General features: G+C 52.6%; 10 protein-coding genes across 10 annotated transcripts; 9 read left to right on the top strand and 1 right to left on the bottom strand.

Annotated features, from left to right (window-relative positions):
* Positions 1-3,269: 3,269 nt before the first annotated feature.
* Positions 3,270-3,835, top strand: QC762_0099440 (uncharacterized protein; the record flags this gene model as incomplete). Its single annotated transcript, XM_062884182.1, has 3 exons — positions 3,270-3,311; positions 3,467-3,608; positions 3,828-3,835. 3 exons carry the CDS (start codon positions 3,270-3,272, stop codon positions 3,833-3,835), a joined length of 192 nt encoding a protein of 63 aa, XP_062741068.1.
* Positions 3,836-3,849: 14 nt separating this feature from the next.
* QC762_0099430 (uncharacterized protein) lies at positions 3,850-4,629 on the top strand (the record flags this gene model as incomplete). Its single annotated transcript, XM_062884181.1, has 2 exons — positions 3,850-3,894; positions 4,468-4,629. 2 exons carry the CDS (start codon positions 3,850-3,852, stop codon positions 4,627-4,629), a joined length of 207 nt encoding a protein of 68 aa, XP_062741067.1.
* Positions 4,630-5,662: 1,033 nt separating this feature from the next.
* QC762_000030 (uncharacterized protein) lies at positions 5,663-8,002 on the top strand (the record flags this gene model as incomplete). The annotated part of the gene is made up of 6 exons (XM_062882727.1): positions 5,663-6,217; positions 6,284-6,372; positions 6,428-6,739; positions 6,800-7,074; positions 7,130-7,468; positions 7,530-8,002. The coding sequence occupies 6 exons, from the start codon at positions 5,663-5,665 to the stop codon at positions 7,565-7,567; spliced, it is 1,608 nt and encodes a 535-aa protein (XP_062741066.1). The 3' UTR covers positions 7,568-8,002.
* Positions 8,003-9,436: 1,434 nt separating this feature from the next.
* Positions 9,437-10,034, top strand: QC762_000040 (uncharacterized protein; the record flags this gene model as incomplete). Its single annotated transcript, XM_062882730.1, has 3 exons — positions 9,437-9,644; positions 9,697-9,896; positions 9,950-10,034. Exons 1-3 carry the CDS (start codon positions 9,507-9,509, stop codon positions 10,032-10,034), a joined length of 423 nt encoding a protein of 140 aa, XP_062741065.1. The 5' UTR covers positions 9,437-9,506.
* A 675-nt stretch (positions 10,035-10,709) lies between these two features.
* Positions 10,710-12,436, top strand: QC762_000050 (uncharacterized protein; the record flags this gene model as incomplete). The annotated part of the gene is made up of 2 exons (XM_062882733.1): positions 10,710-10,842; positions 10,903-12,436. 2 exons carry the CDS (start codon positions 10,710-10,712, stop codon positions 11,844-11,846), a joined length of 1,077 nt encoding a protein of 358 aa, XP_062741064.1. The 3' UTR covers positions 11,847-12,436.
* Positions 12,437-13,417: 981 nt separating this feature from the next.
* On the top strand, positions 13,418-15,917 carry TOS4 (target of SBF). Its single transcript, XM_062882734.1, has 2 exons — positions 13,418-15,386; positions 15,443-15,917. The coding sequence occupies exons 1-2, from the start codon at positions 13,884-13,886 to the stop codon at positions 15,473-15,475; spliced, it is 1,536 nt and encodes a 511-aa protein (XP_062741063.1). The 5' UTR covers positions 13,418-13,883; the 3' UTR covers positions 15,476-15,917.
* Positions 15,918-16,177: 260 nt separating this feature from the next.
* CIC1 (proteasome-interacting protein cic1) lies at positions 16,178-17,639 on the top strand (the record flags this gene model as incomplete). Its single annotated transcript, XM_062882736.1, has 2 exons — positions 16,178-16,507; positions 16,660-17,639. Exons 1-2 carry the CDS (start codon positions 16,282-16,284, stop codon positions 17,637-17,639), a joined length of 1,206 nt encoding a protein of 401 aa, XP_062741062.1. The 5' UTR covers positions 16,178-16,281.
* Positions 17,640-19,040: 1,401 nt separating this feature from the next.
* QC762_000080 (uncharacterized protein) lies at positions 19,041-20,884 on the top strand (the record flags this gene model as incomplete). Its single annotated transcript, XM_062882738.1, has 3 exons — positions 19,041-20,023; positions 20,082-20,502; positions 20,568-20,884. 3 exons carry the CDS (start codon positions 19,041-19,043, stop codon positions 20,748-20,750), a joined length of 1,587 nt encoding a protein of 528 aa, XP_062741061.1. The 3' UTR covers positions 20,751-20,884.
* Positions 20,885-21,280: 396 nt separating this feature from the next.
* On the top strand, positions 21,281-23,068 carry QC762_000085 (uncharacterized protein). The gene is made up of 2 exons (XM_062882740.1): positions 21,281-22,461; positions 22,549-23,068. Exons 1-2 carry the CDS (start codon positions 21,354-21,356, stop codon positions 22,905-22,907), a joined length of 1,467 nt encoding a protein of 488 aa, XP_062741060.1. The 5' UTR covers positions 21,281-21,353; the 3' UTR covers positions 22,908-23,068.
* A 13-nt stretch (positions 23,069-23,081) lies between these two features.
* QC762_000090 (uncharacterized protein) lies at positions 23,082-24,571 on the bottom strand (the record flags this gene model as incomplete). Its single annotated transcript, XM_062882742.1, has 4 exons — positions 23,082-23,155; positions 23,246-23,264; positions 23,327-23,405; positions 23,521-24,571. The coding sequence occupies 4 exons, from the start codon at positions 24,569-24,571 to the stop codon at positions 23,105-23,107; spliced, it is 1,200 nt and encodes a 399-aa protein (XP_062741059.1). The 3' UTR covers positions 23,082-23,104.
* Between the last annotated feature and the right edge of the window lie 926 nt (positions 24,572-25,497).

Raw genomic sequence — 25,497 nt, 5'->3', positions numbered from 1 at the left:
TAGTGCCCTGCCAAGAGCGACCCAGACTCCCTTCCCGTTTGACAAGTTTGACAAGTCTCGACGCTGGTTCAGCGGTTGAAACTTTTGTAGGCTATTTGACGGGGCCCCGTTGCGCTAGTTTTATTTAGTTCGTGGGGGAAAAAGAAAACTGGAGAGCGAGCGTTAAAATAACCGCGGGTGAACATAGAGTGTATGGTTCGCCTCCGCTCGCTCGCTTATCCTTGACACGGGCGCCAACCAGAGGAAAAGTCAATATTGACTTCGGAACCTGGGCGCTCCTTCACACTCTGGGAGCAATGTCAGGCCGGCGGGGTATCGGGATCACAGTACCTATTGATATGAAAACCACAAGTGTCGTTTGCCTCACATGAATGGTGGGAAGAAAAGAGCGTATACGAGCAAGTTGGCTGTAATGCCACGATTTCGATGTTCAGGTGGCAGCGGTAATGATCAAGGCGTCATTGGCCGTCATAGACGCTATCAGCTATCTTGACTTTTGCCTTGGAAAGGGGTATTTACAAGGCAGGGGTGTCCATCCAAGGTTGATATATGATAGGCAGAGAGTCCTGCCGCTTGGTCTTTCGGGGCCTATTACTGAGACCCGTAACACGCCCGAGGCCAAACCAAGGCCGATCTTCAATATTTGGGCTGGAATATAGCATAGAGTGCTGAGACTGTCGACGAGGTTAACTTCTTGTTGCAGTATCAACGGTATTCGGTCTTAGGCCGGGTCGGACGGCATTGATGCCCACTGGGCGCCTGCTCAGGCTTCGCGAGATATCCCCGAGATGGCTTCGTGCTTTCCTTTTGGCATTTTCCCAGGGAGATTTGTAGACCAATCTCGCGATGAAGATCTCCAGAGAGCCGCCGGGCTTGGTTTGGTTCCCCTCATAGGCACCACGACGAAGAAACGGGGACGGGCAGACTCGGGACATGGACGACAGGTGAACGGTTGGCTCGTAACGCTTGAGAATATGCCGGCTATGTAGAACCAGAGGGATCGCCATCAATATCTATTTTACCCCGGGTATCCCGACAAGTGCGAAATGTTCCGACGCCTGTCCCCTCGCAGAAGGCAACAACGGCAGTACCAGACCAATGGAAATCATTGATGAGTGGAAGGAAGATTTGTGGAGCCTTTTTTCCCCGTGTCGAGGTGCGTATCGTCGTGAAGATGAGATCTGCCGCTGTCTAAGATCAGTGCCGGGGGTTCTAGAACCACGATCGACATGATGTGACTGGCTGAGAGCTCATGATGCACATGGCACAAGGGGAAGGAGATCGGGGCGACTTGATGAGGAGGTGGAGGGCTGAGACGAGATATTGGGTTGCAGGGATGGGTCGTCTTATAGGGTCTGGGGTAAAGAAGCGGTAGATGATTGTCACATGTCGTTTCTTGATCTGCGATTGTATCGATGTATGTTGAATACAACCTGATGGGGGGGCTGAATGAATATGAGATGCTTAAATATGACAAGACGATGCTAGATTGGATGGATGTTCACTGCTGAGTGAGACCTGTCAGGCTGTCAGCTTGGGATAATACAGGCTAAAAAGGGTGGGTCGTATGCAGATGCTGTGCAAGTTTATTGTCTCGGCATTCACTCCAACATCAGCATCTGGTGGCTCTAGATGACTTCGAGCCTATTTGTTGACAAGGTCGGAAATTTGGCAGACGGGTCATAATGAGGTAGGTGAATCCTGTTTCGGGGCGAATATGGATGTTGGGGGATTCTCAATGAAACGGCGTGGCTTGGGCCAAGATGTTGATTGAGAGGCCGATAGATGTCGTGAGGGTGAGGCTATCAGCAGCTTGCCTGGTCTCGGGAGGTGTGCGTGTGATTCTTTCGGGAAGGTGGGAGATCGACAGCTTGGAAGCCTCGAATGGAGGTTGCCCAGCATTTCTGCGAAGCATTAAACTCTTGATGTGATAGCAGGACGGGAGCATAACCGTCATACTGGTCTTGGTTGTTCGTCTGGTGTGTCAAGTGAGCGAGATGGGGCAAGAAGAGGGTTAGGGTGTCTCACACAGCCAAAATTCCCACCCCACGCTGGAAAAACGGGAAGCTCGCCAAAAAGCACCCCACAAACTTGCAGAAGCGGTGTGTGCAACGGCAATGCGCTTTCTCAGAACGTCTCAAGATCGGCGGCTAGTGCTCCGCGGCAAGCGCGTTTCTTTCTCGAATGGGTGTGGTCGATGGTTGGCAGTCGGTAGCGAGTGGTTGGCGAGTAGAGCAAAGCCGGAGGTGTACCTTCCGAAACAGGAAGTGGCAGGCATGGATTGACCAATCAGAAAGCAGCTATTAAAGTCCGAACCCCGGTTTTTTCGTCTTGGCTTTGGGAACACAACACCGTCTATTCTCAACCACGTTTTTTCTGGTTTTGGGTGTTCGTAAGAATGGTAGAACAGTTCATGCATGAAGAGGAGTTTTCTCAAGTTGAAGGAACATATCTTTGTCAGTGTGGGCCGGTACGGTTGCAATTCTGTTGGAAGCACAGTTAACATGAAGAGCTATAAATCTCTTGATTTTGATGATGGCTGCTTCACTCAGATGTCAATAGTCGTAAACGTGCTGTCTTTATGACCTCTACTTCCGATTCTCCCCGAGTTTGCGAAAAGAGATAGTTGTTCTCCGGACCCTTTGTACCTCATAGAATAACTAGACAGACAGTTTCAGGAGTTCTCCTAACACCTGATAAAGAAGTTTCACATACCGGTGTCATAAGCGACTAGGAGATCTCCCTCCACACCAGACTCTGACGAAAGCTGCCAAAACGTATCCCTGGATCTACGTTAAACTGTAACCAGTCATAATATGTGATGTAACTTGAACTTGCGGTGAACCATCAGGCTGGACAGCCCCGAGGTTTTGGGTTCTGACCGAATTCATGTGACAACGGGCCCATCGAGCATTGCTATCTCGCTGATTGTTATTTCCTTTGATTGGCCAAGAGTTTCAGACGGTAAACACCAGCCATTATTCCGAGGGGCTGGAAGGTTCTCAACATGAAAATCAGCCGCATCGTCCCTGAATGATGCAATCACAGCCACAGCTTGTTATATCTGGGTGCCAACAGAGGTCGGACTCGCGTGCGGTGCACATATATGGGGAAAGCAGCTCGCGTACCGCATCACGCCGTAGATTCATCCGAGTACTGCCCGTCATATGCAGGCTGACATAAACCCTAACCAAAATACCCTTTGGGTGACACCCTCAACAGCCCCGGGTATCAAAGTTGTGTTACACTCTGTGAGCACCTGACAGGCAATGGACCGACAGCTGGAAGAGAAGGTGCAACACCATGTCCGGGTTTCCCTTTTGTTGTTGCCCTGAGCTGAGGATTCCGCCGCCTTGGCTTTAAGAGGAGCTGAGGGAGGGGAATGCGGTCGTCAGTTTTGGGTTACGCCGACTATTTCTGTCAACCCATGATCCGCAGCTAGCAGCGCGGTCTTGGTGTGGTCTAGATCTGGTGGGGGCAGAGGGTGTCATTGAGGAAGCACGGGCCACATCAAGGTGGCATTGAACGGTTCAACGGTGCAGATACCGCCGTTAATACCCCCGCGGGCAAGCCGAAAATCTTGCAAGTTGCCAGGTTGCCTCCATCAGGTATGTACCTTTCTCTGTCTGTTCTGCCCGCCTTCATGCTTTCCCCGCCATTTCCCTGGCTCCTTCCACCCTACTTGTGCCTGCACAGCTCAAACAACCCTGATGACGGAGGTGGAACGAGAGACTGCTCACACGTGCAATTGAACCCCGACCTGCGGCAGAGGCGGAATTCTAACCACCGTCAACATACGAGGCATTTATGAACCATCGTCCCAACAGTCGATTAAATGGACCGATTTAAATGAAGGACGGTTTCATGGGACCTGGCGAGCTAAGACGTGTTAAGGTGAGGCCCCGCCGCCCATACTATCTAGCAAGGTATCCAGGGTGTTCCGGCGCGGCGGCGAGACTGACCAGGTCCCGCCAGATCAGATCTCTCCTCTTTCTGTTGCCGGAGTGGCGGAGGAGAGGGAGTGGCTGCCGAAATGCACTCCTCAAAATCTTGCATGAAACCGAAACGAGGCAGAAAAGAAAAAAAGAAGCCGCAAAAACCTGGGGTCCCCAGACTTTCGTCTCTCTTTGCCGCACGCCCGTCTTCCCGCGCCAATATCCTGGGGCCCCTCACCAGCACGGCAGCACCAGACGTCAAGGCGCGCCTATTTTCCTGTCCTGTCCTGATGCGTCTCCGAAAGTCGCAGTCGGGATCACCCGCGACCATCCATGGTTCTCCTTTTGGGGCGAGTGCTTCCTCTTCTGCGCGCTCTCTTCTGGTTCTGGACTACCATTTTTGCTTCCTTTTTTCGCTGCCCTTCCCCATTCGCTTCCTAGTGCCTTTTCGAGCATACCATGTGCAACCATACATACACCCAACCCTTCAACCCACGTCTGGAAGAACCAGTGTTGACTTGCGCTCCACCAGTCACGGGCTCACTTCGGGGCAGTTGCGGTCTCTTGCGGTGCTGCTACGGCGACTTCAAGACTGATCATCAGGGCAGGATCTCGATCCGTACTCCTCACCCTCACCCCCCTTCGCCCGCTCGTTCGATTTGGGTACAATCAGGCTCTGGCTGCGTACCGCTGAAAAATCTATTCCCCGGGGTCCCACGTGCCATGGGGTGGACGTGCAGAGTCCGCCGTCGAATCCGGGGGGTAATATGGATAATCATGGCATTTTTATGGGGATTTGGCCGAAACGCGGACTGCGGAGGGACTACTGTCTGCCTACCGTAGACGTCATGTACCTCGGCCAAGCTGCACTGGCGGCACGATAAAATAATCTCGCTTCGAATATTGTTCAGACATCCTAATTGGGACGCTGGTGTCTGCAAACACGCCTGCGGTGATACGAGCAAGCGCGGGGCGGCGGCAATTGCCCTGGAGGGGCCAAGACCAAGATACTGCCACCAGTGCAATGAAGTCATTCACAGCCATCCCAGCACCACTGGCCGGCACATGTCGAACCATACCCAACTGCCACATCCGGCATACTCAATATGGGTGAGAGGCTTTTCACTCCTCCCCCTCCCCCCCCCTGTTGCTCTCATGGAGCCCAGGTGCCCTCCAAACCTTTAAACCTACATATCTCGCCGGTCGTGACTCGTCCTGTGACCTGTCCCCCCAAATTCACCTTCTTTCTTTCCAGGCCCAGTGGACCAAACGGATCTGACGACTTGACTTCCGCCCTGACCAAGGCAGACTCTGCTGTCGCGACTTTCGGGTTGCTGGGACCGAAGTTGCGACTCTGCATCTTGGGAGCCGCTGTTACGGTAGGATTGGCACGGCGAGAGCCTCCAGGTCCTGCCCCCAGACCCTTCGTTCTTACTCCACCAGAAACGGGTCCTGTCAAGAACCGCAGACACGGTCCACCACGGCCCGACCATCCGCTCTCCTGTTCGCTTCCTTCCTTGGTTCGACAACAACACCATAGAACCCACTCCTCCCACCATCGTCATTCCCTTCCTGCCCAAAAGTGGTTATAAGTCGGCTTGTCCCTGACCACACCCGGTCCCGAACCATCACCACCACCAGTTTCCCTTGGTCGCCCAGTCTGTCTGCGGTTATTCTCTTGGCGGAAGGACTACCCTAGACAGACACACATACCCACAGACATCATCATGTCGTCGAGGAACAACCACGTCGGGGACACGACCGCCCAGTCCTACGATGATGCCGAGAAGGGTATCTACGAAGCCTCCCAACAATCTTTACCGGTCCTCCCTACCCCACCATCACCAGTTTACTCTGTTGATGAGAAGGCTATAATCCAGCAGGTCGAGACAGTCCAGCCAACACCGGTAACATCTCCCATTCATGAGGGTATCACACCATCCTCCTCCACACCAGTCCTCACTCTTGCCTCGCGCAACTTACCGCCCTCTCCCGCCAGCGATGATCTCAAGAAGCCACAAGGCAAGCCACCAGCGAAGCCAAAGAGAAAAGTCAGCCGATGGATTCTGTTTCAACTGTGGTACAACACCTACCGCAAGTTCTTCACCATTGTGGTGACTCTTAACCTGATCGGTATCTTGATGGCTGCTATCGGGAAGTTCGAATACGCCACAAACCACCTAGGCGCGTTGGTGTTGGGTAACTTGTTGATGGCCATCCTGATGAGAAATGAACTGTTCCTCAGGTTCCTGTACATCATCTCTATTTACGGGCTCAGGAGTGTAAGTCATCAACCCTGTTGACGATCATGCCAAGAGACCAAAATCACTGACTAATACATTGAACAGTGGGCCCCTATTTGGCTCAAGCTCGCTGTAACTTCGATCTTGCAGCACGTTGGTGGCATTCACTCCGGATGTGCCCTGTCTGGAGCATGGTACGTCTCTCTCCTACTCAGTCGATGGTGATAACATGCTAATTTTGCACCACAGCTGGCTGCTCTACAAGATCGTCGACATCCTCATTCACCATGCCAAGCAACACCCTTCCGTGATCGCCACTGGTATCATCACCAATGTGCTGGTTGTGATCAGTATCTTGAGCGCGTTTCCTTGGGTCAGGAACAACCACCACAACGTGTTCGAGGGACATCATAGGTTGATTGGTTGGATGGGTTTGGCAACTACCTGGATCTTTGTCGTCCTCGGCAATGCCTACGACTTGAAGCTTGGAGAGTGGAGGCTGGATGCGCACTCTTTGATCTCCACACAGGAGCTTTGGTTTGCGGTCTTTATGACAGTCTTGTATGCTTACCACCTCCCCCTTTCTATCTGTGTGCCGGTCGAGCTAACACATGGCCACAGTGTTCTCATCCCATGGGTCACCCTTCGCGAAGTTCCGGTCGAGGTCGAGATTCCATCACCAAAGGTGGCCATTCTCAAGTTCCAGCGCGGTATGCAGCAGGGTCTCTTGGCTAGAATCAGCAGGACGTCCATCATGGAGTACCATGCTTTTGGTATCATTAGTGAGGGGAGAAAGAGCGGGTGTCATTATCTCATCTGCGGCGTTCAGGGCGACTTCACCAAGTCCCTTGTTGACAACCCGCCCAAGACAGTGTGGACCCGTGAACTCAAGTTTGGTATGTTTCCCTTTGCTCTCTTCACATTACGTTGACGAAGACTAACAAGGAACAGCTGGTGTTGGACACGCCTCGGCCATGTTCAAGCGCGGCATCAGAGTTTGCACCGGTACTGGCATTGGCGCCGCTCTCTCGACATGCATCCAAAGCCCCAACTGGTTCCTCATCTGGATTGGCTCGGATCAGGAGAAGACCTTCGGTCCAACAATCTCACGGTTGATCCACGACAACATCGAGCCGGAGAGGATGATCTTGTGGGACACCAAGAAGAGGGGAGGCAGGCCAGACAGCGTGCAGCTGCTGAAGGATGTGTGGCACAGCTTTGGGGCTGAGGTTATCTTCATCACCTCGAACAAGGCGGGTAACGATGAGATGATGCAAGGGTGCTTGGAGGGTAAGTTTTTACCTCTTCCAACGAGGTCACAAGAGAAGCAAAGAAGCTAACATGACAACAGCCGGACTCCACGCCTTCGGAACGCTTTGGGATTTCTAAACGACAAAGGAGAATAAAAGAACGGTTTAATTTGGGAGACACAACAAGAAAGGTTTCATGCATTGCTATTGGGGAGTTTTTATGACATTTTTTCATGTGTGGTGATGGCAGGCTGGCAGCCGCCTGTGGGACGGGGGACTGATGAGCGAGCATACCTACCTATCTATCCATGTTTGCATGTTTGTGTTGGATGATACTTGTCTTTTTTCGTTTCAAGTGGGCATATATTACGTCGAAATCTTTGTACAGAACAAAGTCTATTTTTTTTCTACTTTGGTTTGTTTCCTCCACGTTGTGGAGTTAGAGTCTTGTGTGGGGAAAATTGGTATCATGTTATGGACAGTCGCCCGCGTGGCTGGCATGGTGGAGGATGATGATAAGGGGGATTTTGGCTTTGTACATGTGCTTGTAACATCACAATCAACTCATATGAACACATGCTGCACACATTTATTTAGGTGATCTGGTTTTGCTGATGGGGGCGGACAAAATAAAGCGAATGCTGTTTGACTTTGTAAAAGATATTGCATGGCATTGTGTGCAAGCTCTGGCTAGACCTGCTGATACAGATCTATCTCGGTTTCATAACCTTTGTACTACTGGCCTATATAGCTTGAGGAATACGAGACCGGCGTAGTAAGCTTTGATGGTTGTAACGAGGTGGCTTTTTTCCTCACGTGTGGTTATGGAACTCGACTCTTACGTAATGGACATGTTTCTCTTTTTCTCGTCACCATCTTTCAATACAGACTTTATACCTACATGGATTCTTCCAAATCGGCCACGTTCCGTGTAAATGAAGGGCTAGATCTACTGACAGGCTACATGTTGTGCTCGGCTAAGGAAAAGAAACAAAGCCTTTTTTACCTATTGTCATATTGGCTGGTGTGCTGGCATGAAGACACACCAACTAGGGAATTGTTGAATTTTCCCTTCAAGCCTTTTCGGACCATCCAGCGATGTATTAGGTCCAGAATTTTTCGAGGATAGGTATTTGTATTATTTATCAATGCCCCTGGTTGACCAGTCGTGCTTACCCCTGCTGTCTTGTGGGAGTGAGTGGTGGCTTCTTGATTAGGGTAATGATCAAGTAGGGAATCTCAAAATGCCTTTTGGTGATCATGTGCTCTCGAAGCATGACGACGAGTCAAAGGTATTAGTACCCATAGAGCAGGCCAGGATGTTGTTGTTATCGTGGGCAGTTAGGGGATATCAGCGGTACGAACGTTGAAGCTAAACATATACTTTACTACATCTAATCTTCAGGAACTCGGCTTACTTTCCCTGATGCTTCAAAAGGAAAAGGATTTCATGCATGCGTTCCTGGATTGAGAAATGGTACCTCTAGGATTTTAGGGCGAGTCATGTCTGAATTTGCATGTATGATTGCAAGAGATTCAAGAGAGATAATTATCAAGCCTACATTTTCTGCAACTTGTACAGCCAGCATCGTGGGAAACTTGTAAGTACCTTTGATGCTGACAATCATAGGCGTCTAGGTATTCTTGTGTTCTAGGCTGATTAAATGTCTGGCAGAAAGAAACAGCCAACATCGGTGTTTCAAGACTGATTATTCACACCATGTAACGATAAAGCACACACGATCCAGCGTTGGGCGTGTCTTAGCGCCAAGCTATACATCATGCACAACCAAAGAATCATCGACACTAAAGAAGGAGGGGCGGCTCTTGGTATGACACGGAGATAGGCTGCAAGAAATCCCGAAGCATGTGCTCCAACCCCAGTCAAGGGGTGTTTTTCGAAGGGCGCATTTCTTAGTAAGCCCCAGTGCCAATCGTATCAATAATCAAGCAAAGATTTGGGGTAACAAAAAGGGGGTCATGTAAGACTTCAAAGACATCAACATCTCTCGACCCCTCACATCAAACTCCACCAAACCAGGTCCTAAACTCCAACTTCACTAACGCACCGCAGCACAATGTCGGTCAAGTACACCGGAAAGTGCCTCTGCGAAGAGGGAGGCATCCGCTTCACCATCTCTGCTGAGCCTATTGATCCGGTATGCACCTGTTATTGCGGCCATTGCAGCAAAGGCGCTGGCGGGCTGGGCCAGGTGGTAAGTTCAAAATCTTGAAACACATTTTGAGCGATGGCTAACACCAAAACAGATGGTGGCCTTCCCAGAAGAGAGCATCGACATTGAGTCGGGCAAAGAGCTCATCACCACCTTCACCTTCAAGAATACCGACAGCGGCAAGCCAAAAGACAAGATGTTTTGCAAGTCTTGCGGGGTGACGCTTTGGACTGCCCCTGAGCATTGGAAGCAGCTCAAGCAGCTATTGGTTCGGACACCGGTGTTGGATGGCGGGTATGTTTATTCTGTTGGAAAGCAAGCACGTGGAAGTTGCTGACTCGAGGCAGAATTGACTGGAAGCCTACTGTTGAGCTTTCGACGAGCAAGCGGGCGAAGTGGACTTCTTCTGTTGCCGGGGCAGTGCAGCAGTGAGGGGTAATGGACGATGACGGTAGCGGGAACAGGGCATCGGACTTGGTGTTGAATGCGAGGAGGGGATGGGATTTCAAGATTGGAGACCATGTCTGCTCCTATTGTTCCTGGGGTAAATGCTGTGAATCCGTAATAGCGTTAGCAACTCGTATTGAATGATAGCGGTAACTGGCGATAAGAAAGAGCAACAAGCATCAGCATGGTTCAATATCGGCATCGACAATGTGTCTAAGCCCCGTCTTGAAACGTTTGAAAATAACCAGATATCGTCATAGCAAAAGTCCATACTCGTGTTGCAAAAGAAGAAAGGCAGTGGCTTACCTGTCGATAGAAGTATGTCTTGGGAGTGATGGCCAGAATCGATGATTGAGCAAGACAGGAAGAATGTGGGGGTCCCTTGCCAGGATCAACTGAAGAGAGAAGGGAGGTGGGGGCGCTGGCTAATGAGATCACCACCCCCGCCATCGGTGGGGGAGCATTGACCCCTGCAGCCATTGACTTGGCAGTGCATTGTTTTCGAGTGTCGCTCTCTCAGGCACCCTGTTGGACTGTTTGTTCCCAACCAACACCAAGCTGATGCGCTAATCCCATCGCCTTCGACTATTTTGCTGGTGCGCAATCATTCAATCTGTCGTTCTGCCATCACTGTATTCTATTACGTGGGGTCTCGAAATCATGGCGATAAAAAACCACTTGCGGCTGTTGTTCACAGCCGGGTCGCTGCTTGCGACGACGTTTGCCAGCCCCGTCAGTCGCTTTGAAGATGACGACGATGATGACACCCCGCTGCCAGTGGTGATCTGGCATGGTGAGTACCGCAGCTCGCTCCATTGATTGACCATCTTCAGCTAACTGTCCTTCGAATCAGGTCTCGGAGACGCCTACAACGCTGATGGCATGCGCCAGGTAGCCGACCTCGCCGAGTCAGTCAACCCCGGCACACTCGTCTACCCCATTCGCATCGAAGACGCCGGCAACCGCGACCGCTACGACTCCTTCGTCGGCAACGTCACCGAGCAACTAGCCAAAGTGTGCGCCGACATCGCCGCCCATCCCATCCTCTCCACCGCCCCAGCCATCGACGCCGTGGGCTTCTCCCAAGGCGGCCAGTTCCTCCGCGGCTACGTCGAGCGCTGTAACAATCCCCCCGTCCGGAGTTTGATCACCTTCGGCTCCCAGCACAACGGTATCACCCGCTTTAGAGACTGCGAGACGAACGACTGGATCTGCCGGTTCGCCATGGCCGTCCTAGGGACCAATCCCTGGTCCCCCACGGTCCAGGGCAAGCTGGTCCCCGCGCAGTATTTCCGCGATCCTGAACAATACGAGAAGTACCTCGAGCATTCCAACTTCCTTGCGGATATCAACAACGAGCGGTCGATCAAGAACGAGACGTACAAGAAGAACATTGCGAAGCTGGCGAACTTTGTCATGTACATGTTTGACGAGGACACGACGGTGGTGCCCAAGGAGACGTCGTGGTTTGAGGATGTGAATGGCACCGAGATTACACCTTTGCGTGCGAGGAAGCTGTATTCGGAGGATTGGTTGGGATTGAGGGAGCTGGATCGCAAGGGCGGGCTGAAGTTCAGGACTGCGCCTGGGGATCACATGCAGTTGTCGGATGAGTTGTTGACGGAGGCTTTTGGGGATTTTTTTGGGCCTTTGAATAGGCACAAGGGGAGGTCGGATCCCCGTCCTGCTTCGCACATTGGAGACGAAGAGTTTGACATGGGCAGTGGCGGGAGGTCAGAGGGTCGTCCTGCTTCGAGGGGCGGAGATGTTGAGTCTGATATGGGCAACGACTTGTAAGGGATTGAACTATTTTTTAGGAAGGGTGCGTCAGGAACACGGAACTCTGGGTATGAATCATGGATGGATAAGGGTAATTATGGGGTACCTAGCTGGGAAGAGCACAGCGATGAAGGGAGTCATTTACTGTGTATAGGGGCAGGGTTTATATTTTGTTCGCTTTGGGAATAGGCGTCAGGAATCAGTGGTTGGGAAACAATCAGGCAAAGGTCCGAGTCTTTGGCACCTTTTGTTTTAGTTATTGAGTAGGCATGGGAGTACCCCGAATACATATTTTATGCGCATACTGTGGTATGACGGGGTGGAAAGTGTATTTGGAATTAAGTTTGCTGTGTCTGCTGTGGGATGAACGGGTGTAACGGTCACAAACATGCTGTGGGTTGCGTCATGGAGAGACATCATGGGCCTAATTTCTGAAGATTGCGAAGGTGGGTAAGAGGCGGCATGACCATGGCCGAGTGTCACGACATGCGAGCATTCCTTACAGCATGCAGCTCTCTGGTTGTTGCAAGTGTTGGATTCCGAATATTGACCAGCTGGTTAATGACGCATGGTTATACATATACACGGTGTCTCATGCTTTGCTCCGGGATCCGAGCTGTTGGGCAACAGTAGCGTTGAGAGCAATGATGACAAGAACTTCATGCCCGATGTGGTTTTTTGAGAGGCTCCTTTTCAAGATACGAGCTTACAAGCCCAGTAGGCACATTCATGAGACTCCTCAATACTTATCTTATCAACCCATCGGAATCCTTTTGGCTACCTACCTATCTATCCTCGGCGCACCCCGATCGGTGATCCAACTCCGAACTGCACAACAAGAACAGGGAACATGCGGGTTCCAAAAGAGATGAGCTCATATGCCAAAGCTCGTCCCAAGCTTCAGAACTCGTGGGTTAGGTGAACGTCTTTTTGCTCCAGTGAAACTATCTATTTCCACAACATCACCAACAAAAAATGTTCAGGCCTAGAATATTAATAAAGTTCAATAATCTAGCTGTGGGGAACATCCAGCCATGGTGGGGTTGGATCGCGAAACTTTAAATGGGGGTGGGTGCCTCGGGCAGAGGAGGTGCGAAAAAACGCGCCTAGAAAATTGTTGGAGCGGAGCTCTTAAGCAACCTGAGGTGGGGGAGGAGGCTGGCTTTTTTTCTGCGTTGCTGCAGTAGCGGAAACATGGGCCAACGTTGGCGAGAGCGAGAGAGAAAAGGTGGATGAGGATGGACAAGAAGAAGAAGAAGGAAAAACAAATAACAAACCGTCCATGTAGAAAGAAAGCCATTGTCAAAGAGCCCCACATGTTCATCTAACTGTAGGGAGATATCTACCTTATCCAATCTAAATCCATCGGATTTTAAAGCTGGGATTGAATTCTGCCACTCAAACCCCCCTGTATGTCATCAGATTGTACTGATGCATAACCGCTGTGCAAGGGCGGTGAATACTCCATAGGGGACCTCGAACCTGCTGAAGCCACCAAATGGCCCGGGATCAGCGCTGGACAATGCTGGACCGAAGCACGCCAGCCAGCCAGACAACGCGACATGGGATGCCACGCCAAAAACGCGCCCGCCGCAGCAGGGACTCCTCTTTAACAAAATCGCGTCCTGCCGCAACGAGTGAGACGACGGGACACGAAACCTGCATCTCTTAAATACCCAAAATCCCCACTTCCCACAAAGCCCTCCCAGCTACACACTACCCGGGTCACTTTCCACGAGGCCATCTTTTTGTGTTTGGGCTTTCTAATTCTCTTCCTTTCTATTATCCCTTGGTGTCCTCGTCATTGTCAGCTACAGCAGCTCGCCCATAATTGGAACGACTTACAAGGAACATCGCAATTTGGTAGGCGGGTTCTGCAGGTGGAAAAGACCGCACTTCGACGCGCCTCAACCTGGACACGCGAGGTTTCCACTTCCAGGACACGGCTAGCAAAGGTTTTTCCAACCTCACCACCACTCCCAACTTTGCAAAAGCTACTCCATAAACCTGTCACGATCAAGACGTGAGCCAACCAAGATCAAGACAACACGAACAATGGACTCCTCTCCTTCCGCCCTCACCAAAACCCTGGAGCCCTCGCTGCCCACCCTCCAGGGCGTAAAGCGGCCTGCACCTTCCTTGCTCCCTGCATTCGAACCCCTTTCCTCATCACCAGGTCTCCCAAGGCCATCGAAGCGGCAGGCAACAGCATCAGCCTTCTTTAAGTATCCCACTCCGGCACCAACATCGAGCACCGGCATCCTCTCCTCCAGTCCCCCACGCGTCAGAAACCGGCCGGCTCCTCCAAGACCACAGTCGAGGTCAAGCGTCACAGAGCGTGCTCCACTGTGCGATGTCCGCTCTGTGGACCTCAACGAGAACGGGGAGACATTGTTGATGGGACGATCGAGCAATTCTTCACACTATCAGCTGTCGGCCAACCGGTTAATCAGCAGAGTACACGTCAAGGCGCGATATATCGCCGCCGCAGAGCCCCTCGAACCAAACAAGATTGAGATTGTATGCAATGGATGGAACGGCCTAAAGCTTCACTGCCAGGGGCAGACATGGGAGTTGGCCAAGGGTGATTCCTTCACCTCGGAGACCGAAGGTGCTGACATCATGATCGATGTCCACGATGCGAGAGTATTGGTACAATGGCCGCGTCGTGAGAAGGAACGTGACGTGTTGGGTCAGCTCAGTGATTCATCCTGGGATGAGTCTCCTCGCCCAAGAGTTGGCAGGGTGGCAGGTGCTTCGGAGCTTCATGGTAGTCCTCTTAGAAGGTCGGTGCGCATCGGTAGTCCCGAGTCACCCACACCTGCCAATGTGTCCAGGGCAAACGCGAGCCTCAACGAGTTGTTGGCTGTCGATAACGAGCATGTCGACGCGGTGCAGATCTATGAGGATGCCAGTGCTGATGAGCAAGAATTGCCGAGACTGACCGACGCTGTCGAGGAGAGCTTCATGACACAAGCTGCTCCAAGTTTGTCCAGCGACCTAAGCGAGCCCGAATCGGAGGAGGAAAACGATGCAGACGAGGAGAATGACCCCATCATTCACTCTTTCGGTCCCTTTGGCGCCAACCTCAACAGCCGCCTTGCCTCTTTCTCGGCCAACTCTCCTCGGGGACACCGTGTGTCTCGTAACCCACTTTCCGATGTTGCCGGCAGAACACAGGAGAGAATGGAGCCCATCTCTGAGGACGAGGCCGAGGATTTGTTGAGCGGTCTTAGTGACGAACAGAAGGCCAACATCACCAACCACGTGGTCAACCAGCTTGCATTCTCTCGTCTCTCTTCGACTCCTTTGACCACCATCATGACCAACCTTCCTGCTGCCGAAAAGAAGGACTTGAAGAAGGACCAGCTCCGTGTTATTATTGAGGGTACTGCGGCGGTCGGCATCATCCGTAGACAGGGCAAGGACGCGGCCGGCAAGCCTCTGGAAAGCGAGTATTACTACATCCCTGAGAAGGATAGTGATGAACATCGCCGTCTGGCCGTGACGGACGGCCTTCGGAAGCCCAGTTTGAGAAACTGCCGCAAGCAGCACAAAGTAAGCCCGCCCAAATCGTACTGTTCAGTTTGTCAACATGACTAACATGAGTTCAGCAATACTTTTGGAAGCGCCCCAAGACTCCTTGAACTATTTACTACAACATGTCACATTATTTCACCTTTTTGATCCATGATTTCTCTCGTATCGGCTATCGGCGGCGGTAGCGGAGTTCTTGTTGCGACGGAAAACGGAAACACCTTGTTCACATACCCCCATACCCCATTTCTTCGTCTGTCTCATATTAGGGGTCGTCGCTTTGTAGCGCTGTATTTGCTCCAGGATATTCGCATAGCGCAAGGCGTTTTGTTTCCGTGTACAATTTTGCTTTTTATCGTAGGGGGGTGATGGTTGATGGTTTCGCTGACGGATTGGCGTCGTCATCTGGCTTGACGATGGGGGAAGAGGACGAGGATGACGAGGTGCTAAGGGAACGAAATGGACGGAATGCTTTTAGGGTGATGTATGTATTATTTGTATGTTTGAAGAAAATGGCCTCGAATAGAAGATGCAAATGGATAAATCGTCTTAGGAACAGTTCTTGAAGTGCCTCGTGCGATGGAAAAGTAAGTAAACAACAGAACCAATCATGAGATTTCTTGGATCGTCATCTGGACGGAAGCACCTGAAGAACCAGAGATCTGGAACAACAGCTGCAAGCAACCACAACGAACGCCCCACATCAGCCCCACCTACCTTATTCTTGGGCTGAGCAGGGGTGTCCCGGCAGGCACAGATCTCGCTGATAAGATAAGCGGAAAATCCTGCCCTCCGACCGCCAAAATTTCTTGGAGGACCCAGAAAAAAGTTATCGCCGTCGCAAGAGACAGAAGCCGACCTGGATTGCGACGACCGACGACAACCTTCTTGCCGCTGTCCATATCATCACCTCACAATGTCGCCCTCCGCTGCTGTCACCAAGACGGCAGAGACCACGGTCCCTGTCAACCCTGACCAGACCCTCAAGGCCTGCAAGGCGCTTGTTGCCCATATCAAGAAGGCCGCCGCCGCCCCGCCCAAGGACGGAAAGCAAAACCTCCTCGCTGATGCCGAAACCACCGTCGCCGAGACTCCCGTCTGGCTCACTCTCACCACAAAGAACCACATTCACGAGAACAACCGTATGTCTTTATCCCTTGAGCACGCCCCGTCAATGGCATGAGTGGCCTCAAAGGAGGCTTTCGGCCATCGCGAGTCAAGCCGACGCTTGCACCAAGCGTCGATGATTCACTCACTCTTGGTTCTGTGCCCGACAGGCGCTAACAGTTCCCAGGCCTTCAGCCAGGAAAGATTGCTCTCCCCAACCCCCTGAACACCAGCGAAGAGGTCAGCGTCTGCCTCATCACAGCCGATCCCCAGAGATACTACAAGAACGCCGTCGCCGATGAGTTCCCCGAGGAGCTTCGCAAGAAGATTGGCAGAGTCATCGATCTCACCCACTTGAAAGCCAAGTTCAAGGCGTACGAGGCCCAACGCAAGCTGTTCAGCGAGCACGATGTTTTCCTTGCCGACGACAGAATCATCAACCGCCTCCCCAAGGCGCTCGGCAAGACGTTTTTCAAGACCACCACCAAGCGCCCCATTCCTGTGGTGCTGATGGCCCAGCGCGAGAAGGTTGACGGCAAGCGTGTTGCTGTTCCCAAGGGCTTCATGGTCAAGAAGAACAAGCGCGACCCCACCGAGAATGCCAACGCCCGTCCCACCGCCGAGATTGTCAAGGAGGTCGAGAAGGCCATCGGTGCCGCGCTGGTGCATCTTACCCCCTCTACCAACACCGCCATCAAGGTTGGATACGCTGGGTGGGAACCTGAGAAGATCGCCGAGAACATCACCGTGGTGGTCAAGGAGCTGGTCGAGAGATTTGTGCCACAGAAGTGGAGCAACGTCCGCAGCTTTTACGTCAAGGGCCCAGAGACAGCTGCCCTTCCCGTATATCAGACGGACGAGTTGTGGTTGGACGAGAGCAAGGTTGTTCCCAACGGCCAGGAGGGGTCCAGCGCTCTCCCCGGCAAGAGGGAACAAAAGCTCATCAAGGGCGAGAAGCCCAACATTGGCAAGAAGCGCAAGTCGTTGGATGCCGAGCCTGAGCCGGCTGCCGAGGAGGCACCGGTTGCCAAGGAGGACAGGCCAAAGAAGAAGGCCAAGAAGGTGCTGCCGGAGAGCAACGACGAGAAGCTCGACAAGGAGATTGCGGAAAGGAAAGCGAGGTTGAAGAAGCAGAAGGCGTCGGCCAAGAAGGCGGTGGAGGTCTAATTCAGGGATACCAAGGGTGAAATTTGGGGGCTATGTTCATGTCACTGGTGAATCATTGCTTGGAGTTTTGGAGTCATTTGGGCATTAAAATGGCAGGCTACAGTTGAGACGGTGCGCGATGGGTGCCTCGAGGCAAATAGATGTGCTTTGTGTTGATAGCTGATGATGGTTCAGTAATCTGATGTTGCTGTGCTATCTATGTCTGGGTTTATCCAGTTGGTCACTGCTTATCGTCCTGCACCTGTCACCTGGTGGACTGCCTTTGCTAATCCATCTTGGCTGCTGTCTCCAACCAAATATCGCATTTTACCCCAATATTTATCACTTCGCACTTCGGAAAAGACAGTGGTGTTGCCCCGCTCGGGACACTTGATAGCCTGACCAAGCTTTCCCAGGTGGATGGTCACGCGCTTTAGCCTGACGCCTCAGGATTCCCAAATCAACTGCCGACGGCCAAAAGTGCACTGATAATGCTCTCGTAATCTTCTCCGCATCCAGCCCAGCGACAGCCATTTGCTACTATTCACCGACGCCAATGGAACACGTGGGATGCCCGAACCATGTTTCTTTGGTTTATTGCGGTCCCTCCATCCGGGACACGGCTTGGATCGAAGAGTGGTTGAGAGCGGGTATGTTCGGGACCGTGGGGTGGTATTGATCCTGGCTTTGGGACGCCCGTTTTGCACGCCCAAACAGAGTCAGGATTTGTTCTCCATTCAACCATGGATCTGTCGGTTGTTTACCTGTAGGTTCTGAGGGGTTGGGAAGGAATGGGACTACCAAATCGTAACAGATTCAATGCCACTCGTTCACCACCCACTTACTCCACACTCACTAGCTGCTCGGCCATGGGCAAAGTGCCCCATACCGTCTCCGCAATCCCCAGGTTTTCCTCGCACTCTATTTTAACGTCCGACCGAACGAGCCACTGATTGGAGCCGCCCGTTCATGCATCCACCAGCTCACCCTCCTCGGACACCACTCGACCAACCAATCATCATGCTGGAGTTGGTGAAGATCCAGATGTCTGTCGTTGGCTGTGGCTGGCCTTCAACCGGGGCTTGGCATCAAGTGTCCATGACCGATGGGTAGATCGGCAGATGGCGGCCCCCCCCTCCCCCCCTCAGCGGCGGCCGGTTGAGAGAGATTGAGTTGCCTTATAGCTGGGGTTTTCCTTTTCTGGGACTACTATCACATATATGTCTGTTGGAAAACCGCTTCCTCGGTTCCCACAAGTCGGGCTCTCTCGTATGCGTTTTCTAAGCCTTCAAGACATATAACCCCCTGACTGAGCCAGACAACTTCAACAGTTGCACCTTGGTTCAGTTATTTCCCATCAAACAACAGGAAACATTCCCACATTTTGGTCGGGGGTTTCAACACCAGCCCCCCACCTAAACAATGGGTGTCCTCAAACCCGACGAAGACTTGACCGGCCTCGCGCCAGCAAACCTCCTCCACACCATCACCACCTTTCTCACAGCGCACTACCTCCTCCTCACCCTCTCCTTCCTCTTCCTCCGCGCTCTCGTCAAGAGATATGCCTCCCCCCTGCGGAAGTACCCCGGTCCCGTCCTGGCATCCATCTCCCGGCTCTGGAAAGTGAAATCTGTCGCCTCGGGCCGGACCCATCTCGAACATATCGACCTGCACCGGAAATACGGCCCCGTCGTTCGCATCGCACCAAACGAAGTCTCGGTCTCGTCCCCCGAGGCGGCGAGGACGCTCCTGTCAGCAGGGAAGAGATTTTTCAAGACGGATTTCTACGGGGTCTTCCCCCCGCCGGAGAACCCTGATATTTTCACCGAAACGAGGGAGGACGTCCACGCTATGAAGAAGCGGGTGGCGAACGTGCCGTACAGCATGGCGGCGATGCAGCAGCTGTCGCCGTTTATTGACGATACCATCGAGCTCTTGGCGACGAAAATCAACAACCATATCGAGTCGTCGCCCGATGGAGAGTTTGATTTGGGGGATTATTTGCACTATTTTGCGTTTGATGTGCTGGGAGAGGTGGCGTTTTCGAGGTCGTTTGGGTTTTTGAAAGAGGGGAGGGATGTGGACAACGCGATCAAGACGATTGATAACAGTCAGACGTATAATGGGATTGTGGGGCAGGTTCCGGAGTTGGATTTTTTGTTGCGGAGGAATCCGCTTTGGCAGTTTGTGCCTTGGTTGAGTACCAAGAACGCGTTGATTACGAGGATGGCGCTGGAGGAGATGGGGAGGCGGCAGCCGTTTGATAAGGATAGGGGGGGTGGGTTGAGGGGCGGGGTTGGGGTGGACGGGAGGAGGGATTTGATGGCTAGTTTGATACAGGGGCATTTGAGGGATAAGGAAAGGTTTGGGGTGGGGGATGTTTTTGCTGTGGCTCATGGGGCCATGTAAGTCTCTCCTTGTGGGAGGATTTGTCGAAAGATGGCTAATTCGATGGTGAAATAGCTTTGCGGGATCGGACTCGACGGCGTCGACGATGCAGAGCTTCTTTTGGCATATTTTGGATTCGAAGCCGGTTTACCAGGCGTTGCTGAGGGAGATTGAGAACGCGGTGAACACGGGGGTAATCCCGGCCGAGGGGAATATCACCTGGAATCAGTCGCAGAGTTTGGATTACTTGCAGGCCTGTCTCAAGGAAGCGATGAGGGTGAGGCCGGCGGTGGGGCTCAACATTACGAGATTGGTCCCGCCTGAGGGTGCGGAGCTGGATGGACATTTCTTCCCTGGAGGCACCACCATCGCGGCGAACGGGTGGGTGCTACATCGTGATAAGGAGACGTTTGGGCAAGATGCAGACGATTTCAGACCTGAGCGGTGGTTGGAGGACGAGGAGAAAGCGAAGAAGATGGAGAGGTATATGTTTCAGGTAAGCACCCGTTTTTTTTTGTCCGCATTGTGCGCTGGGAGATGCTGATGTTTTGTTCTCGATAGTTTGGGGGTGGAAGCCATCTGTGTATTGGGCGGAACTTGGCGCTTCTGGAAATCAACAAGGTGATTCCACGGTTGTTGAGGGACTACAGGTTTGAGCTGGCGCACCCGGGCCAACCGCTCAAGGCCAATGCGTCTTTCTTTGTGGTGCAATCAGGATTGGAGGTGTTTATCAAGAAGGCTTAGGAAAACCTTCCTTCGTGTGTAACTGGGTGTTGAAGGGGTTATGTGTACATATATGGTGTCGTTTTCCAGCGTATTAGTTGCCACCAACTGTTTCACCTGTATGCATGGCCCTTGGGGAAATGATGAGTGATCGGTATCCGGCACGAGGTCTGTACAACAGGACATACCCAGTGGGGAGGGGGGTCGTGGAAATGGTCTGTACAACAAGACAACGTGGACATTGGTAGCCGCGCCTCACTGGGACATGTCTTGGCAGGAGATCACTACAATAAGCGGCCAACCACAAGGTCATGAGAAGCGCGGCCCCTCTATTCCCCTCGGCCCAAGCCTGCATTGAAGGGGCGCGGAAGCGGCTGCCGAGGCAAGCAAACGCGCTTCTCCGTTGGTTGGCGTTTTTCTATGTTATACTGTTGTTTGCTTTGGGGGGTCCCGTCCAAGGGTTTGGGAGAGGATTATCATCGCACAAAACAGGGAATAATTCTGGTGGAGGGTCGGTCGCTGATCTTTTTTTTTCTCTCCCCCAGCTTCTCTTTTCCGTCTGGTCTGATCAGTTTCACCCTCATTCTTTCCCGCACATGACCTGGAAAGACGGAGAATTAATTGATGATGGCAATGGCGCTGCCAAATCTCCAGTACTCCGATCTGCCCGAGGCGGTTCACCGACAGCATGACTTCCCCGAGGTAGTCGCGGAGGATGCTCCCCAGGCGGTCGAGCGAAGCGGAGAGACGGCCAAATACCTTGCCTACGCCAATGTTCAAAGCCTCGAAAGCAGCATCGACACAACCTCGGCCAAAGAACCTCCAGAACGACGCATCCTCGGCCTGAAGCGAAAAACCATTTTCATCCTGTCCATAATCGGCGCGGTCATTCTCATTGTTGCCATCGTGGGCATAGCCCTCGGCGTGACAATCTCCCAACGAAAATCCCCTCCCTCCCAAGAGATCAACATTGACGACTCCCTCTCCCCCAACGCCACCGACAACTCCCCACCAGCACCACCACCATCCCAACCCTCCATCAACCTCACCGCCCTCCCCTCCAACATCTCCCCCCTCTCCTCCCTCGCCTCAGCAAACTACACCGACCCCAAAACAAGCATCGTCCACCTCCACGTCTACTCCCAACTCCCACCCCCCTCCAACTCCCTTTTGGTGTCCATCTGGAACTCCACCGCCCGCATCTGGACAACATACTCCCTCTCCGCCCTCCTCCCCTCAACCTACGACCTCCTGCCCGGCACACCCATCTCAGCATACGTGTACACCAACCCAGCCTTTCAAGCCGGCGTCATGGTCCTCACCACCGACCACGTCCTCCACCAATTCGTCACTTCGGATGTTACCATGAAGAACTGGCGACATGGTGGTGTGGGGCAGGGGGATGCTATACTGACGGTGGGGAGGGAAAACAAAAACTTTCAGGTTTTGAGACCGCAGTGCGGGACTGGGGAGGATTGTAAATGGCTTTTTCCGCCTAGTGCGGTTGGTTATCAAGACGGAGAGGGAACGGTGAGGGTTTTCAACATGAAGGTTATGAGGGGGTTTGAGGTGGGCAAGGGGAGGGAGGGGACGGAACTGGGGCTGGTGAGTTTGGTGAGGGCTGGTGGGGAGGGGGGGTTTAATGTTAGTGATATTTATTGGAGGGTGGTGTTTGTGCCTGAGGGGGGGAGGGAATTAAAGGGGTGGACGGCGGGGAAGGAGATGGTTGGGGGTTTTGGGGAGGGTGAGTGATTTCTTTTTTCTTTTTTTTTTTTTTGGTGGACTGATTGGGTTGAGAGGGAAAGCTGACATTGAACAGAGAGTGATTCATTGGGGGACATGCCCTCTACTCCGGCTTCGCATAACATGGCGGCGTTTTCGTACGACTTGGTGAATCAGATGATTGTGACGTTGGAGGATGGGGGGAGGAGGCTCGGGGTGAGGACGTTGGATGGGTTGGCCGGAAACAAATGGACGTTGGCGAGAGAGGAGGATGATCCGGCTGGGTTGGGGGATCAGAAGGGCGAGGTGCGGTTTACCGCTATCACTGGGAATCCGGAAAAGAGGGTGTTTGGCATGGTGAATGGCAATATCCATGAGTGGCGGTTTTCGAGCGGGAGGCCGAGGAGTTGGGAGTATGTGGGGAGGGTGTCGACTTCGCCTGTTTTGACGGGGTGACCATGGCATGAATATTGAAGATTTGGATCTGTGTTATAGCGAGGCGTTTGGGATTGGGAGGTGAGGTTTTGTATTCATCACAACTTGGATATCATACCCGTGGTCATATGGTCGCATAAATTCACCCATCATATTTTATCAAATCCAAGACACCCCCGCTATTCTCCCCCCCGCCCCCGGTCTGGGACTTGGTCTACTTATCTCCCCACGCACACATAATACCCCTCCCACAATTGGTCACAGTTGATCTGACAGAGGCCGCTCAGCAAGAGGTCGATGAATTCGGGTGTGCAGTAGCGGTTGAGGTCATCTTCGCCACCTAAGGGTTCGCGACTTACGGATGGGTTGAGGTCGTAGCTGTTTTACTGTCATTAGCCTGTTTGCTCTTTCTTTTGATCCGCAAAGCAGGGGGAACATACAACTGAAGCAGTGTCAAATTCGCCCTCGAGGCCAAGCTGCGGCAAGTGTCGTTCAGGGTAATGACGGCCAAGTTCTTGCCTATGATAATGCCGAAGAGGAGGTGGTCAGTAGACGTTTTTTCAGGAGCATCTTCCTCACGCCAAGCCAAAGAAATTCCATGTCTCATCCTGCCTGAGTTTCTCATTTCACTCACAGTTACTGGGTGTTCCGGGTAGCGTTGGCCGACTTCCACTCGGGGTTGTCGTCGTAGCTGGCGCTCTTGTCGTCGGCGTTCCGCATGTCCCGCTTGTGACAATTGCCGTGCTGGTCAACACCCTGGTCGAGACTGAGACACTGGTTAGAATAGTTGTCAGTGTCTGCGTTACCGGTACGACAGTCTGAACTGTTCTCGTGGTTGTTGTCGTGGTCGTGGAGGATCTGGTTGACGTGACGGTGACCTCCACCAGGTTGGTGATGACTGTTGTTAGCGTGGCGGTGACTGGAACTGTGGCTGTGCGTGTTACGATGCTAGTCAAGGTGAGGTCGACCGTTCGGGTCACAATGGCGGTGGCACCAGTGGTGAGAGTAGTGGTGGAGGTGACGCGAACTGTCTGGGTTGTAAAGGCCGTGGCCGGAACGGTGTTGGTGATGGTCCTGGTAGCAACGACCGTCTGTGGTACAGTGGTCGTAACAGTAGCTGTGTTGGTCTGGGAGACGATCGAAGTGCGGGTGACGGCTACAACGGACGTGACAGTGACAGTGACTGAAGCGGTAGGCCCCGGCGTGATGGGAGCACTGCTGGCAGAAGAGATACCGCCGGCACCGCAAGAGCCAAAACCTCTTTGGCAGCCATCTGACAAGCAGTAATCAGCCGAACTACCGCAAAAGCCAAATTGCGAGCAGCAGTTTCCGAAGCTCGATCCGGTGCAGGTCACGCCCGAGCCACAAGTGCCATCCTGGCTGACGGTGAGGCGTACCGGAGAAGAAGAGGTAGGGGCAGCAGATGTCGTCCGTGATGCCGAAGCTGTAGGGCCACTGTCGGCAATTCCCTCGATGCAATATAAACCACCAGTAACCAGCTGCGAACAGCTCGTCACTGAAGGATTGGACCGGAGGAACTGAGTCACGGTGATGCCGGCGATCTCAGCCAGGATGGCACATGTGTCTCCCTCATAGGCCTCGATGAATCGAGTACATTCTGCCGAAGCCCCCGCAACAGCCAGAGCAGAGACCAGGAGGCCCCTGAAGATCGCCGTAGAAAGCATTGCACGTCTGACTACGGTCGAGAAGCCGCGTTTCATTGTTAGTGAACGGTGGGAACCCCTACAGCATACGATCGACATCTTGCACTTACATGGATACCTTGGCAAACGAGTTCCAAAGGGTCGGAATTGATCTACCGGGTTGGGAGCGGGATGTGGTAGGTGAAGAACTCACTTATGTGAGACAATAAGAAGCTGATCATCCAGTCTTATAGCATATCCGGGTTCAACCTGCAGACCACCGGGTTCCGGCCATCTTACCGGAGCTATACCATCATCAGCCACCCGCAAAATCAACATGTTGCACCGCACCGACAGACACCCATGGTTACCAGCGTTGATGGTCTGCTTGCACTTTACGAATTGTCAGCTCAGTGTTTGGTAACGGCCCCGGGCTGGGCTGCCTCGTGCTCGGCAGAGGGTATCGGGGTGAAGACGGGATATAAATATAGCACGACGTTACGGCATTGGCTCGCATATGGGTATGTTGCGGAGGTTGTGCGAGGTAGAATTTATGGCTAAACGATTCCCCGCCGAAAGCAATATCGGAGGGATCCGTTTTGTCGAGTAGCAAGAAGGCAGGCTAATATCGAGGTTGCACTCTGTCGCTTGACTCGAGCGATTTTGTCTCCATATTCTGCCCTGACCAGGCTGGACCTGCATGACCTCTGAACCTGAAAGCTGATGGCAGTGGCATGTTGCATTCAAATATAAGACGCTGCCCACTCGGTTGTCAGTGTATTGTAACATGTCCGGCCTTCGTGCTCATCAACAGTGCGGCCAGAGCATTCCAAAGCATCGGCAGTAAATCCGACCAACGACAGTTCACACTGAATGTTCGAGAGCCAAAAAGATCAAGTATCCAATTTCATTTCCCAAAAAAGAAACGGTCATCCTGAGGGTATCGTGCACAACTGCTCCCGAATATC

Source organism: Podospora pseudocomata, chromosome 6 (genome assembly GCF_035222375.1).
Source record: "Podospora pseudocomata strain CBS 415.72m chromosome 6, whole genome shotgun sequence".
Lineage (NCBI taxonomy): Eukaryota > Fungi > Ascomycota > Sordariomycetes > Sordariales > Podosporaceae > Podospora > Podospora pseudocomata.
Note: the sequence above shows the minus strand (reverse complement) of the source record. Positions and strands in the feature narration are given on the sequence as shown.